Source organism: Centropristis striata, chromosome 22 (assembly GCF_030273125.1).
Source record: "Centropristis striata isolate RG_2023a ecotype Rhode Island chromosome 22, C.striata_1.0, whole genome shotgun sequence".
In the NCBI taxonomy this organism is placed as follows: domain Eukaryota; kingdom Metazoa; phylum Chordata; class Actinopteri; order Perciformes; family Serranidae; genus Centropristis; species Centropristis striata.
Genome location: NC_081538.1, coordinates 17438627 through 17453328, shown reverse-complemented (window position 1 = coordinate 17453328; position 14702 = coordinate 17438627). Strand labels below are relative to the sequence as shown.

The 14702-nt window shown below is 40.4% G+C and overlaps 1 protein-coding gene across 2 annotated transcripts in view; it reads left to right on the top strand.

Annotated features, from left to right (window-relative positions):
* Nucleotides 1-9708, top strand: part of LOC131960496 (anoctamin-4-like) — a 68083-nt gene extending 58375 nt beyond the window's left edge. For both annotated transcript variants that reach the window (XM_059325727.1, XM_059325726.1), the window contains 6 exons: nt 1202-1354; nt 1450-1597; nt 2714-2833; nt 4658-4763; nt 5935-6138; nt 8058-9708. In XM_059325727.1, coding sequence (XP_059181710.1) covers nt 1202-1354; nt 1450-1597; nt 2714-2833; nt 4658-4763; nt 5935-6126 — 719 coding nt within the window. In that variant the 3' untranslated portion in view covers nt 6127-6138; nt 8058-9708. The remainder of the gene's footprint in view (nt 1-1201; nt 1355-1449; nt 1598-2713; nt 2834-4657; nt 4764-5934; nt 6139-8057) is intronic.
* Nucleotides 9709-14702: the final 4994 nt, after the last annotated feature.

Below are 14702 nucleotides of genomic sequence, written 5' to 3'. Positions count from 1 at the left end.
CCCTTGTGATTGAGTAGTCACTACCAAAGCTTTCTGTCAATCACGATAGAGACATAGCAATATTTATCAATGGCAAAGATAATATATCACAATATATATTGTTGAAAAACTCAACATAATACAGAATTTATGAAAACGCAATAATATTGTGTTGTAACTTAATAATAATACTGTAGCGTAGGACCTTTGTTGATTCCCACTACATGGCACTGTGCACATTTAAAGGAGAATGGCATATCTGCAGTCTTGCAGCCTATACAGCACACCCACTTTACTACCGGACAGACCCACTCTACTACATCACTTGCCCCCTGAAACAACTTCTAGTGTGGGGTACTTATTGTAATCCAAACCCTGATCTTTTCCTAAATCTAACCAAGTAGGGTTTTTTTTTTTGGCTAAACCTATCCAAGCAAATTTGGCGCCGAAAACTAACAAAACTGTCCTTGGGCTCTTAGTTAGAACTACCCTCTTGTCCAAACATGGTCATTTCTGACTACAAACAAGGCTGAAGTCCTGGTGGCTACATCCTCTTCTTTTTTCCAGTCTATCCTCATTCTTCACTGTTCAATTGGTTCACACTCCCTTCTATGAGTTGTTTTCAGACACAAAAGGCAACAAAAAGGCTCCTATAAACCAACACTACATGCTCAACACCAAACCATAGATACACAAAGTTAGCTACTAGCTTGTATTTAGCATTTCGCAGCTAACAGCTGTGGCTCAGTTGGTAGAGCTGTCGCCCACGGATTGGAAGGTTGGTGTTCGGTCGGTTCGATCCCTAACCATGGCAGCCTGCATGTCAAAGTATCCTTGGGCAAGATACTGAACCCCAAATTGCCTCCGATGCTGTGTTCATTGGTGTATGAATGAACTCCCAATGGTGGCAGGTGGCACTGTTGTAGGGTAGCCTCGGCCACCAGTATGAATATGTGTGTGAACGTGTGAATGAGCTCAGTGTGTAGTGTAAAGTGCTTTGGATAAAAGCACTATATAAGTGCAGTCCATTTACCATTTTGTTTTCTTCCATAGTTGAAAGGAAAACAAAGCTAAAAGGAGAGTGAATGAATTAATCAAGTGGCATGAACAGGACTCAAATGAATGTAGTCGCTCTATACATGCTGTATTTGTAAATGCATAATTTGTAGCTAACACCTCTACAGGAAGTATGGGACCTGAAAGCTTTTGGTTTCTGTTTCAGTTCTACAGTTTGGCTTCACCACCATCTTCGTAGCAGCTTTCCCTCTGGCCCCGCTCTTAGCTCTGCTCAACAACGTCATTGAGATTCGTTTAGACGCCTACAAGTTTGTCACACAGTGGCGGCGCCCTCTGCCCTCACAAGCCAAAGACATAGGTGAATTTAATATGTTTATGTTTTTTCTCAAGAAAACTCTTTGTTCTATGATTTCAAGGTTTAATTCCATGTCTAATTGTACATGTTTGTGGCAGGGATCTGGTATGGCATTCTAGAGGGCATCGGCATCTTGGCTGTCATCACTAATGCCTTTGTCATCGCTGTTACCTCAGACTTCATTCCTCGCCTTGTTTATGCCTACAAGTATGGACCTTGTGCTGGTCAGGGACGAGCAGGGGAGGGGTGAGTGATGATTTAAATGTATAATAAGTAACTTTTGCGGATTTAGATGTACAAAAATGACTAGATTTATGTTTTGTTGAGTTGTGTATGTACTTTATCACAAGAAATTTGATTTCCAGAAATTTTCGAACCCAGAGAAATATGTAATTTATTCAAGATGACAGTTCATTTCATTTGGTCACCTGTCAATGGCACCATACCCTTTGACATGTGTCAGTGCTGTGTTTGTCTGTCCGAAGTTACTGATCCAGTTTTAAGCCACATTTTTAAATTACACTTTCTGGATCTTGGTCATCTGTATTTGAACCAGGCGAAGGAAGAAACCAGAGAAACAAGCTAAGCAAATGTTATTTGCAGCTTAGACTGAGTGGCAAAAAATATTGAGCATGCAAAAATTTAGACGTAGACCCCGCAGATAGGGGCCTCAGCTTTACATTGCCAGTCTGGGCAACAATGGTGTAACCTGGAGGTAGGTGATTGGGAGGAACGGCCTGCCTGATCTAAACCTGAGTGGTTGTTATTGGCCATAATGTGGGCGGCTGTGGCTCAGTTGGTAGAGTTGGTTGGCCCCCAACCGAAGGGTTGGTGGTTCCCTGACCGTCGCAGCCTACATGTCGAAGTATCCTTGAGCAAGAAAATTGCTCCCGATGCTGTGTTCATCGGTATGTGAATGGTGGCCCAATGGTGGCAGGTAGCCTCTGCTAGTATGAATGTGTGTGTGACAGGGTGAATGAGCGCAGTCTGTAGTGTAAATCGCTTTGAGTGGTCGCAAAGCGACTAGAAAATCGCTATATAAGTTCTTTATACAAGTTGCTCATAAGTGTACTTGGTACCAGATAACTCTAGGCCAAAGATCGATGATCGATGATAGGACCAACTCCTCCACCGCGTTAAGGTGGCGATTCTTGGAGAAGAAATATTCAGCAAATAAAAAAAGGAAACTTACAGGATCAAGAGTCTACCTTGAGCAAATACAATTAATTACTAATTAGCTAGACTCTTGATCCTGTAAAGACTTTGTTTCTTTTAATTTAATAATTTGTGTAGCTGTGTTTTTAAGTCCCTGTTTTAGGTTCTGTAAGTTCTGGATAAAATGTTTTCCCATATATTCCTCAGGTGCATGATGGGTTACGTTAACGCCAGTCTCTCAATATTTCGGGTATCTGACTTTGAGAGGAGATCACAGTCCAAGACTAATGGCTCCGAGCTGTTTGGAGAAGCTGTAAAGTCTTGCAGGTAAGGCATGTTGCAAGCACAAAATGTTAAAAAATAAACTGTGACTGTCATCCTATGGTTTTTCTGTTGCCAAGCCACAATTAAGGTTTTCAAAGGTATCTATTACACTACAAGAAAAAAAAACGCTTTCAGGAAACTTAAAATGAATTTGCTGCGAGCTTTTGTCTTACCCCAGGAAGGAATTTAAAACAAAAGTTTTCCCTTTATACAAAAGACAACTAAACTAAATAAAATATTCAGTACACAAGTTCTTATGGTCCTATGTGGAATTTTCAGATTTTTTTTGTTATTGACACTGGTGGCCTACTGCTTGTGCATTAGCTCCGTAAGTGTGAGGCATCAACCAGAACAGTCTAGAGTAATTTATTGATCTTTAATGTTCCTATAACTGATTTGAAACATTGGCTCTATGATACAAACTAGCTTTCCATTTGCAAATTGCTTTATCAGCTAACGCTATGTAGCAACCATGCAAGATCCATGCTGACTAACTCAGTAACAGCTAGCTGGCTAACCTTAACTTAGCTTAGGCCATCCTTAGCTAGTAGAAAGCAATTAGGGCTGTTTCCACCGGCCAATACCGGAATGAGACGGGTCTCACTTGCCGAAACGCCCCTAATTTGAATATGAGCCGTCCGGAGCAGACTGTTGTCGGGACTTTTTTCGTCCCTGTAGAAGAGCAGAGACTTTTTTCTCCCCTGAGAAAAGCCGGTTACTGATTGCATAGAACGCTAAGCGGGATGTGACGTAGTATTCAACGCCACAACAGCGCCATTTGTAAAAGCCAGCGAGGCAGTGTTGACAATTTAGCAACTTATTGCTATATTTTTTATTTATTTTTTTTAGATTATTTTTTCATGCTTTTTTTATTGAAAGTGACAGATAGAAAGGGGGTGACAGAGGGGAGGACATGCGGCAAAGGGAGCACAGGCCGGATTCGAACCCGGCTCTGCCGCAGCAAGGACTCGGCCTTAATGGTAAGAGCTCTACCAGTGTGAGCCACCGGGACGCCCCACTTATTGCTATATTTAGCACTTTTCAGACCGCCTTAGTGACTATTTTTCAAAAAAGCGACTGGCGACAAATCCAGCAACTTTTTCTGGTGTTATTGGAGACTCATTCTTACTCTTCTTAACGAGCCGTGCAGGCCTGCGGCTCATTAAGAAGAGTAAGAACGAGTCGAATCGGCACAGTCCTCCTGCAGCAGTCTCTCCCACTTGCAGAGCCGGAGGGGATGTTAACCTCTTAGCTTCCAGTCTGCAAATGTCTAATAGGCTAACAGTTAGCTCTGTAGCAGTACAGTGTTTATGTGCTGCTGCTGCTGCAGGAGGTGTTCACTTAGCGATCTCTGTTTGTTTACAACAAGCACCGTACACTCTGTGCACAGTTAGCGATGCCGGTTAATTCATGATCACTATGTTTATGTTTTAGCCATGCTGCTTTGCTTATGATCAGCTGCTGACGTTGTGCACAGTTAGCGATGGCGGCCACAGTTGCGTCTCCCGTGTTTAATCTGTCGCATATGTGATCACAGTCGGTTAGGTAGGTTAGCAAGCTTGCCGATCAGATAGTATTTTCTAGCAATAGCATTAGCAAGCAAGCAAGCTAATGTTGCACACTGCTGTTGCTGTAGGAGAGCTGAAGAGAGGCAAGAAACTTGGGAACGCATATAAACACCACGTCACGGAAAACAACATGCTGCTGATTACATCTGTGAAGGTGTCAGCATCCTGAGCTGAACTATTGTTTCTTTGAGACTATGGCTCTCTAACATGAGTGGATATCAATAGTGCTACTTTGTGATGACCCTGTTTGACCCACCAGGTATCGTGACTACAGGGAGCCTCCAGACTCTGCTGAGCCCTACTCATACACTCTACAGTTCTGGCACGTCCTGGCAGCCCGGCTCGCATTCATCATCGTATTCGAGGTCAGTGTTTTTAATCTGGGACACATGACACCAGACAGCAGACGGGGTTTGAAAATTGATTAATTTATATTGCTTTATCAATGCTTTTTATCTTTCTGTCTCAACCCTTGACAGCCCATCCTCATCTTATTCAACATTTCTGTAATTTGTTCACAGCAAATAAAGGAGTCTAAGTGACTTTACTTTCCCTTTTACTTGATCATATTTAATGTTCCGCTGTTATACATGCTTCCTAATCTTCCTAAGATTTCGACCTTTTGAACATCAAAAGCAAGAGGGCTCTTTGAATTATTTTTTTCTAAATGCCTTAGATTTATCTTACTCTTAAATTACCTGGACTGATAACTGAAAGAAGTATTTTAGTTACACCAGAGGTGTGTACCATGAAGAAAGTTTGACAGTGCCAGGGTTTCTTTGTGTTAGCTGGCTTGACAAAAATAACTGGTACCAGGACAAGGGTTATGAACTTGGTCTGTGTATCCAGGGTTTATTGCTTATTTTTTAAACACCTTTACAGGAATTCAGCAAGTACCTTCCAATACGGAAATTACATGGCATAAATGAATATAAAAACAGGGACATAATGTCATAATTAGCATAATTAGATGGACAATAAAACACACTTGATAATCATACTAAAAATAAGAGAAATAGAATTCATGAAATGCATAACATACGCCCAAATGCTATGACATTGCCATTAACACAGGTGGTTCAAGTTAATCTCAATTAGCGTGTTCCACAAAGTCACAAAAAGCAACTTAATAAAACAATTAAAAGGACATTGTACACAGACAATGGTTTAAATAACCGTGGGTAAAGTCAAAGGTGTTGTTTGTTGTGACAAACCCTAACCCTAGCTACAGAAAACAGTGCTATAATATCAATGGGGGAAAATACTACACTTCAAGACATAATGTAACAGCAAAGGGGCATTTCCCATTTCATCAACCATTTGAAAAGGAATTGTCCTTATCTTGCATTTTTTAATTACACAATAGAAAGAAAGAACTATGTACTTGAAAAACAAATCAAACTCCCTTTTAAAGTCAGTTGATAACTGTCTATTAATAATCAGTGAGTGATTAAATTTGTTGTGTTCAGTCTTTCCCACTTCAGTATTTGGTCTGTATGGCTCTGACGTTTGTGATAACGTACTCTGTTTTTACAGCATATGGTCTTTGCCATCAAAACCCTGATCGCGTACCTGATCCCCGACCTCCCCAAGGACCTGCGGGACAGAATGCGCAGAGAAAAATACCTGATCCAGGAGATGATGTATGAGGCCGAGTTGGAAAGACTGCAGAAAGAGAAAAATGAGAAGAAGAAGAAAGACAGGACCCATCACAAGGAATGGCCCTGAAGGCACCAACTGGTACTCTCTAAGATTCAGAAACAGTTTGTACAAGAGATTTTTAAGCTCTGTTCACAGCGTGTGGGGTTAACTCTCAGTAACTGTAATACAGTTTATTTTCTGCCCTGCATAATTTTTTCATTAATATAATTTCATTGCTGCCATTTTGCAACACAGACAGTAGAGAGCTAATCTATTGATTTGTTATTTTAATATCAGCCGAGTATAGACACAGCTGCTATGATGTAATGTTATAATGTTGCAACAGAGTTCAACACGCGAACAAAGTTATTTTTAGTATGTTCTGATAGGGCTGCACAATTAATCGAATTTTAATCGTGATCACGATTTTGGCCACCACCATTAAATTAACCTGATCGTCGGCGATATTTCCATTTTAAAATAATAATATAATATAATAAGCACTTTCTACATCAGTAGTCCACCAACCACCAGGGGGCGAACGCATAGTTAAGGTTTCATGTAGCTGCCTAAGTAAATAACAGGCGAGCGATAAGCAGGATGTGACGTAGTACTCTACACAACAATAACACGCGCCATTTGTAAAAGCCAGCGAAGCACTATTTCCAACTTAGCAACTTTGTTGCTATATTTAGCAACTTTTTAGACCCCCTTAGCGACTATTTTTCAAAAAAAGGGAGTGGCGACAAATCCAGCAACATTATCTGGTGTTATTGGAGACTTGTTTCAACTGTTCTTAACGAGCGCGGGGGCCGGGGCTCGTTAAGAGCGACTTGAAGCGGCACAGTCCTCCTGCAGCAGTCTTTCCCAGCTGCAGAGCCAGAGGGGATGTTAACCCCGTCCAGTCTGCAAATTGCTAATATGCTAACAGTTAGCTCTGTAGCAGTACAGTGTGTATGTGCTGCTGCTACAGGAGGTGTTCACTTAGCGAACTGTTCCTATTGTTTGTTTAAAAGTATAGTGCAATAAAAATACAGATGTTTTCCCTAACACAATGAATAATCGTGTTTAATAATTGTGATTACAATATTGATCAAAATAATCGTGATTATCATTTTGGCCATAATCTTGCAGCTGCTGCTTGGGTTAACATCCCCTTCGGCTCTGCAGCTGCGAGAGACTGCTGCAGGAGGAATGTGCTGATTCGACTCGTTCTTACTCTTCTTAATGATCCGCCAGCTCAATATAGCAACAAAGTTGCTAAGTTGGCAACACTGCTTCGTCGGCTTTTACAAATGGCGTGTGTTGTTGTGGCATAGAGTACTACGTCACATCCTGCTTAGTGTTCTATCCAATCAGCAACCAGGCTTTTTTCAGGAGAGAAAAACGGCCCCGCCCCCTGGTGGTTGGTGGACTACTGGTGTAGAAAGTGCTTGATTAGATATGCAGGACAGCCGCATTTTAAAATGGAAATTTCGCCTGACGATCAGGTTGATTTAATCATGGCGGACAAAATCATGATCACGATTAAGATTCGATTCATTGTGCAGCCCTATCAGAACATACTAAAAATAACTTTGTTTGCGTGTTGAACTCTGTTGCAACATTATAACATTACCGGTCACATAACGGTCAAGACTATAAGATTATATAATTGAGATCTGTAGCAGGTATTTAGGTTAATTTCATAGAAGTTTTGACTGCAGTTTTAACTCTTTCCAGTCTTGGTCCACAAATAGTTTAAATTTGATATTAAATTAAGAACGTTACACTAGTAAACATATCAAAGCAACTGAATTCATGCTAGAATCGCTTGTAAGCATTTAAAATAGATTCTAAGGAGACAAAAACCAGTTAGAACAAGGCAAATAAATGACATTGTAGAAAGGGAAAGGAAAATTCATGTATGCCATTCTGAGTTGCTGCTTTCTCAAACCTCAGCAGTGAAATAATACAAATTAAGACATACAAAGTATAATGCTGTATGTTTCTTATGATGTATTTTCTCTTATTCCCAGGTTATCAGCTGGTGTCCGGTTGCTGAACAGTGGAGGAAGGAGAGGAGGACTAGGTTGCCTGCATGATACTGGACCCTCATACCTTCCTCCTGCCGTGTCAGACCAGCACCACCTACTGGACATTTGATGAACTGCACCCAGCAGGACCACAGTGACTACAGGTTATGAATGTGTCTGCATTCATCACAGATGTCCTCTTGAACATTTGGCAGTGGGTTTTGCTACTTTTTTTTTTCTCCAGATAGTTTCTACCACTTTGGACTCTCAACAGTGTATGTCTTCAGATCCTGAATGTAGATTTTAAGCAAAACTTTTACATATTTCTTGCTTTAGACGAGAGAAATCACTCTACCGAGCTTACTGAATGACAAACCCTGTTTACATTACTCCTTGTTTCAGGAGTTCACATATTGCTTTATTGTAAATAAAGATATTTAGATGAATGTCAGGCCATCTGCTCTGCTATAGTGTAGTGCAATTAAAAACTAGAGAATGCAATTTCTGAAGAAATTGCGGTGGGATTGCTGGCTGCTGAAAATCTGACTGAAGGACAGTCGGGAGCTAAACCGCATTGCTTGAAAAGCTGGAAGCTGGATTGCATTGCTTCATGTATAGGACAATGTCGCTTGATAAATGGCTGGGAGCTAAACTGTGTGAAGAGCAGCTGAAGGAATCTGAAAACAAACCGGAACTTCTTATCCCTGCTGCTTTCAAGCAGCATTTAAATGGAGAGATAGAAATCTACGGTTTAAATCAAGTTTTACAATATAGGCTATTATTTATTTTGTAATGTGTAGGTATGTAAATCTTTTAAAAGAGAAGTTTACGTTAAAATAAATATTCCTAATACAAATAGTTGAATTGGTTACCCTAATGTAATAGAGATTAAACTGAGAGGCACCTCTCATAAACTCCGGTTTATAGCTCACAGACTGTAATTCCTATTGCCCAAATTTGTATATGACGAGAGAAGGGACTCTGCTGAGCACCTTGTTGTAAGATATGTTTGTGGTGTTGTGGGAAATGTTAAAGCCAGTTTTAAAAAAAAGTATATTTTTGTGTTTTCCTCTTGAAATTTCTATTCTCAGTTAACATTGGAGTCAATGGGCCAGCTCCTGTCACTTTGAGACTCATTGTGCAAAATGTGTTCATCCGTTAACGTAGATAGTTACTTTTTTTGAAAAAGGGGGCACACTTTTCTACGTTTTGATGAAAAAACAAGAAGAGAAAATTGTGGGTGTAAGGAAAAATTTAAGAGATTTTTTTTTTTAAAGTTTAACATCTTAACCCAACTCTGCATGTGATGTCACCCGCTCTAACTTGAACATTTCATCAATTTATTCAAATGGGGGGGGGGGGGTCAGAAAAACATTGAATATTTCACAAGTATTAAAAGATACAAGATGAACAGTGCTGAAGAAGAAAAAGGAGAACAACATAAATGGGATTGCATTTATTGCCCAGCAGTCCCACCAATAAGAGAGAAACTGAGGAGAGAGTAGATGGGATTGCTTGCTCAGCAGTCCCAACAATAACAGTTAGTTAGAGATCTATTCTATAAAAGCTGTGGCAGCTTCTACAGTTGGCTTAAATGGGAAATGCTTTCCATTTGAATTTAGATTCATAACTGCAGTAATAAACATTATTTATTGTAAAGAAATTTGACTTGGACTTGAGTATGTGTGTCTTTCTTCAGTATGTCAACCATCTTATGGAGTCAAGTTAGGAACAGCCCTGCCAGTAGTGATGTGTCACTTGTGAACGTTTCATTCACTTTGAACTAATCTTTAATATGACTGGGAAGTAATCAGTAGTCTCAGTAAGTGATTAGTTCATTTTCAAGAGATTCGTTACCTCGTCACATGGCATCTGCAGAAGCTTAGTCAGGACCATAGACTGTATATAAATAATGGACGTAGTCACCGTGACATCACCCATTGGTTTGTGGCCTGTTGGAAGCATCGAGTTCAGCGTTTCACTCGTCGCCATCTTGTGTCGCCATCTTGTTTCCGATACAGGGAGCAGACCATATCTGGACTGTGGAGGAGCGAGAGGGATGTGATCACTGACTACACGCCGCTCTACACCTCAGCCTGACTGAGAGAAGTCGCTGCTAATTCATGTTAGCATTAACTGGAGCATTAACTGGGATGTTAGTTTTGGCTAGCAAAAAACAAAATGTATGTTACTTACCTCAGAAAACTGAACAGCGTCTCCTTGGAGTGTCTGTTAGTCCAACCAAACGCTGAATAAGACATTTTTACTGAACAAAACGTTCAAATAAACAATTATTTGAACTATTAACATGAAATTGTATTAAAGAAGACTTTTTACTAGTGATTGAGACCCAAGTCTTGTCTTAAAAAATATTTCTGAGGTAATAAATCAAGTGAGAAGTTTTCAAATTTTACATTGAAATGAATGGACAAATTTTTTTTGCAGCCAAACTTAGCGCCCCCTGATGGAATTTTCATTAGAATGCAGCTTAAGGCACTTCCTGGTTTGCCTCCCTGCTCAGACAAAAAACATGCAGCTTAGGTTTAATTGCTGACTCTAAATTGTCCATAGGAGTGAATGAGAGCGTGTTTGTCTGTCTCTATGTGTCAGCCCGGTGATAGTCTGGAGACCTGTCCAGGGTGTACCCCTGTCCAGGGTGTACCCCGGACAGGTCTTACAGCAAAATCAGAGAGCAGTAACTACATTTTTGGGGTCAAAGATAAAACAAATCATGATTTTTTTGAGCATAAAAATGACATCATGAATACATGTAGAAATTAGTGTCATATCACTTACCTACCTAAAACTGGTAATTTGGCTGGCCAGTTAAAACACGTTAAAGTTTAAAGTGATTTTTCTCAGTTTGACCCTTTGCCTAGTCACTGCAGTTAGGCTTTGTAGGGCAGCTATTATAGCTTCCAGGTAAAAGATTAAAGTTGATGGGCCAAACCTGTAATTCTTAATGCTACCACCAGAGGGGGTTAGAGTGCTGAGTTACACTGCAGCAGCTGCATATTTTCACATAGGTTTAATGTCAAACCTCCCATAATAAAATACTTATAATAATATCACTGCTTTGCCCAAGTTGTACACAGAGTCATGTGTTAAGGGTCAACTACTGAACGTCCTTCAACCTGGTTTGTCTGAATATAAACTAACATTTGTGCTCTGTGCAGCTGGTTACAAGGCTCCCCAGCTTGTGATCCCCGTCACTGCAGAGAACAAGCATTTACAATTATCCTTATCGCTCTGTACTTTATAATGAAACACAACACTGCATTCACAATAAGGTCATTTTATGAGCAGGAAAAATTAATTGCTTGTAAATACCCATCTGTATTAAGTCTTTCAATATGTGAATTAAATTGCTTCACCTCTTTTGATTATGTCTGACAACACAATACCGTTGGGATTTACATCGTGTTGGACATTCCTGCAGATGCATTTTAATACTCAAACACATCTGTTTACACAACATCTATCACTAGCTGCTCGTTTGAACATAGAAATAATCATAGATTAGAGTAGCGACTTGTCCTCCAGCATGGATTACTCTGCTGCAGCGGCCTTCGCGCAAACTCCATTTTGATTATTAAAAGCAGGGGACAGAGGAGGCAAACTGTGTTTTGTTTCCTATTAAGGCAACTCTTCTCTCAAAGAGGATTATCCCTGACACACGCTCAGGAGTTATGTAAGGATAACATCTGACATTTCCTCATATCCCGCATTTTGGCAGCTCGGTGCAGCAGAGCTGAGGTGTGGTAGAACGGTGAAAAAATATGTAGAATGGACAGACCTCTCACCTTTAAAGTCATATATATGTCCTTAAAATATTCATTAATAAAAAAACTGCAATATGCCAGTAGTTGCATGATATTAGTAAACTCATTCCTGTTTCCTAGCAGTGGGCAAATACTTGCACATGTAAATCAGTGGGGATGAAGTCAGATTTACTAATAAAACAGATGTGTATCTGAAAACCAACTCAGCAGCTGGGACTTGCAGTACATATGTTTTATGATCAATAAGGCAACAATTAATATTCTAATTTAAGTTGAAGTTCTCTCATTAAAAGAGAAAAATGCCAGCAGTCTTCAGCTGTGATAAAGTCAAAATGAAGGGAGGGAATAAGGTTAAAATAAAAGAGTCTTTTTTTATTCTACAGTAGAACTTGACAGGATTTCTGGGTACAGAAATCAAACATGTTTAGGCACCTTGTGTTGCCATTTTTTGGCTCATTATCCAGCTGCCATATTGGCACATACAGTACAAGGTCTTCTGTAACTGAAGGTGTGACAATGAATGACAAGAAAAGAATACTCATCTTTTAATATTTCACATCAAACTGTTCATACCGGCAGCAATGCAAATTTGTAACACTTGTTTAATAAAATATTCAAATGATTTGGTAGGCAGCAGAACAACTACTGGGATCCAATGGACCCAGAGCATCTGGCAGTCTGTCTGAGGTCAGTTATCAGGTAGCCTAAGCACGGTTGCCAAGACTTTGTTGTTTGACTTTTCAGACAATTTTTATTTATAAAAAAGTAACTAGCAACAAATTAGCAACTTTTTCAGGCCATCAGGGAAATGTTGAAACCGGAATACATACCCATGTGTGGCGCTGACTCATCCAAGTAATCGCAGTCCACGGCTCTTTACAGTTAAAACACAGTGAAAATGCAGTTACAAATAAAAACAAACAATTAAAATCAACAGTACTGGTCATACATTACATTGGTAGGAGGCCCCGGGGAAGACCCAGAACACGGTGGAGGGATTATATCTCTCTCCTGGCCTGGGAACGCCTCGGGGTCCCCCAGGAGGAGCTGGACGTTGTGGCTGGGGAGAGGGACGTTTGGAATGCCCTGCTTAGCCTGCTGCCCCCGCGACCCGGCCCCAGATAAGCGGAAGAAAATGGATGGATGGATGATGGATGGATGGTCATACATTAAAAGCAGTTGTGAATAGGTGGGTTTTGACAAGTTTTTTGAAGGTGGGTGGATGAGAAGTCTCTTATGTTTTATTTTATCTTTTTTTTTTTAATTATATTATCTTTTTTATTTATTTATTTATTTATTTATTTATTTATTTATTTATTTATTTAATTATTTAATTATTTTCTCTTTTTCTTTCCTCTTCCTTCTCTTCTTGCGTTAGTGCTTCTTGCTTTGTTTGCCTATTTATTTTCATTGTGTTATACATATATGTGAGCCATGTTATATACATTTATATATATGTTAAATCATCTGCCTCTCATCCACATCCACATCCACATACACACACACACACACACATACACTTGTGATGCCTCTGTGCACATTGTTGTACATTTGTGTTTTTCTTTGTTGTTGTATATGCTGTATGTCTACCGTCTTTACCTGTGGTCCACATGGTGTAGTGTATTTGTCCCTCATGTCACCTTGCTTGTTACGTCATTTCACCAATTAAAAAAATTTAAAAAAAGGACCAGCAAAAAAAAAAGAAAAAAAAAAAGATTTGCTTCAGAGAAACAGAGGCTGCGGGAAGGGGTGTGGTGATGGAGGAGGTCAGTGAGGTAGGAGGGGACCTGGTGATGGAGGGCTTTGTGGGTAAGGAGGAGAAATTTGAAGTGGATGCGTTGTTGGACCGGTAACCAGTGGAGGTTCTGGAGGGGTACGAGTGAGTAGGCGAGCAGCAGAATTCTGAATGTATTGGAGCTTGTTGAGTAGTTTTGTGGGTATGCCGTACAGGATGCTATTGCAGTAATCTAGTCGGGAGGTGACGAAGACGTGGATCAATGTTTCTGTGGCGCGGAAGGAGAGCGGTTAACGGAGACGGGCGATGTTTTTTCAGGTGAAAAGGGGCAGTTCTTGTGATTTGGGATATGTGGTGCTCAAAGGAGAGGTTGCTCTCAAAAATATCTCCAAGGTTGCAGATATGGGGGGAATTGTCAAAGGTGATGCTGAAGTTGTCAGTGGTTTTGGTGCAGGACCACTTACAACTTCAGCATCACAGTTTTTGACCACTGAGTATTATGTCTGATTTGGCACAGTTTAGTTGTTAGTTTTCTTGTACCCAAGTTTCAATATCGGTGAGGCAGTTGGTCAGCGTGGAGTGGGTGGCATTGGAGATGGTTTCGGTGGAGATGAAGAGTTGGATGTCGTCGGCGTAACAGTGAAAGTGGAGGCCATGACAACATATGATGTTGCAGAGTGGGAGTATGTAGAGAATGAATAGGAGTCGACCAAAAACCGAACCCTGGGGGACGCTTTGGGAGGAAGGACGTGTTGGCAGACAGGAAGTGTTGGCAGACAGGAAGTTAGCAGTCGCAAGCTCCGCTGCTAACTCACAGTGCTGCGAAGGAGTCTGCAACTGCTAGCAACTTCCTCCTGCCTAAAACCAGCCCATCACCCGGCTCAGTTAGTAAAGAAATTGCAAATTCACCGTGATATGAAAACTAGCACATAACGTCATTTGGTCGTAACATAATTTTTTCGACTTTCAGAGATAGGGTCAACTACTTTTATTGTAAGAGAGTCTGCAACACTGAGCCTAAGCCATGGTCCTCATGGTCCTGAGACTGTTGATGGAGAGCTAAAAGGAGTGGGAATAATGGATTTAGTATGTTTATCAGTTTGACAGAAACACAACTCCAAATGAATGCTA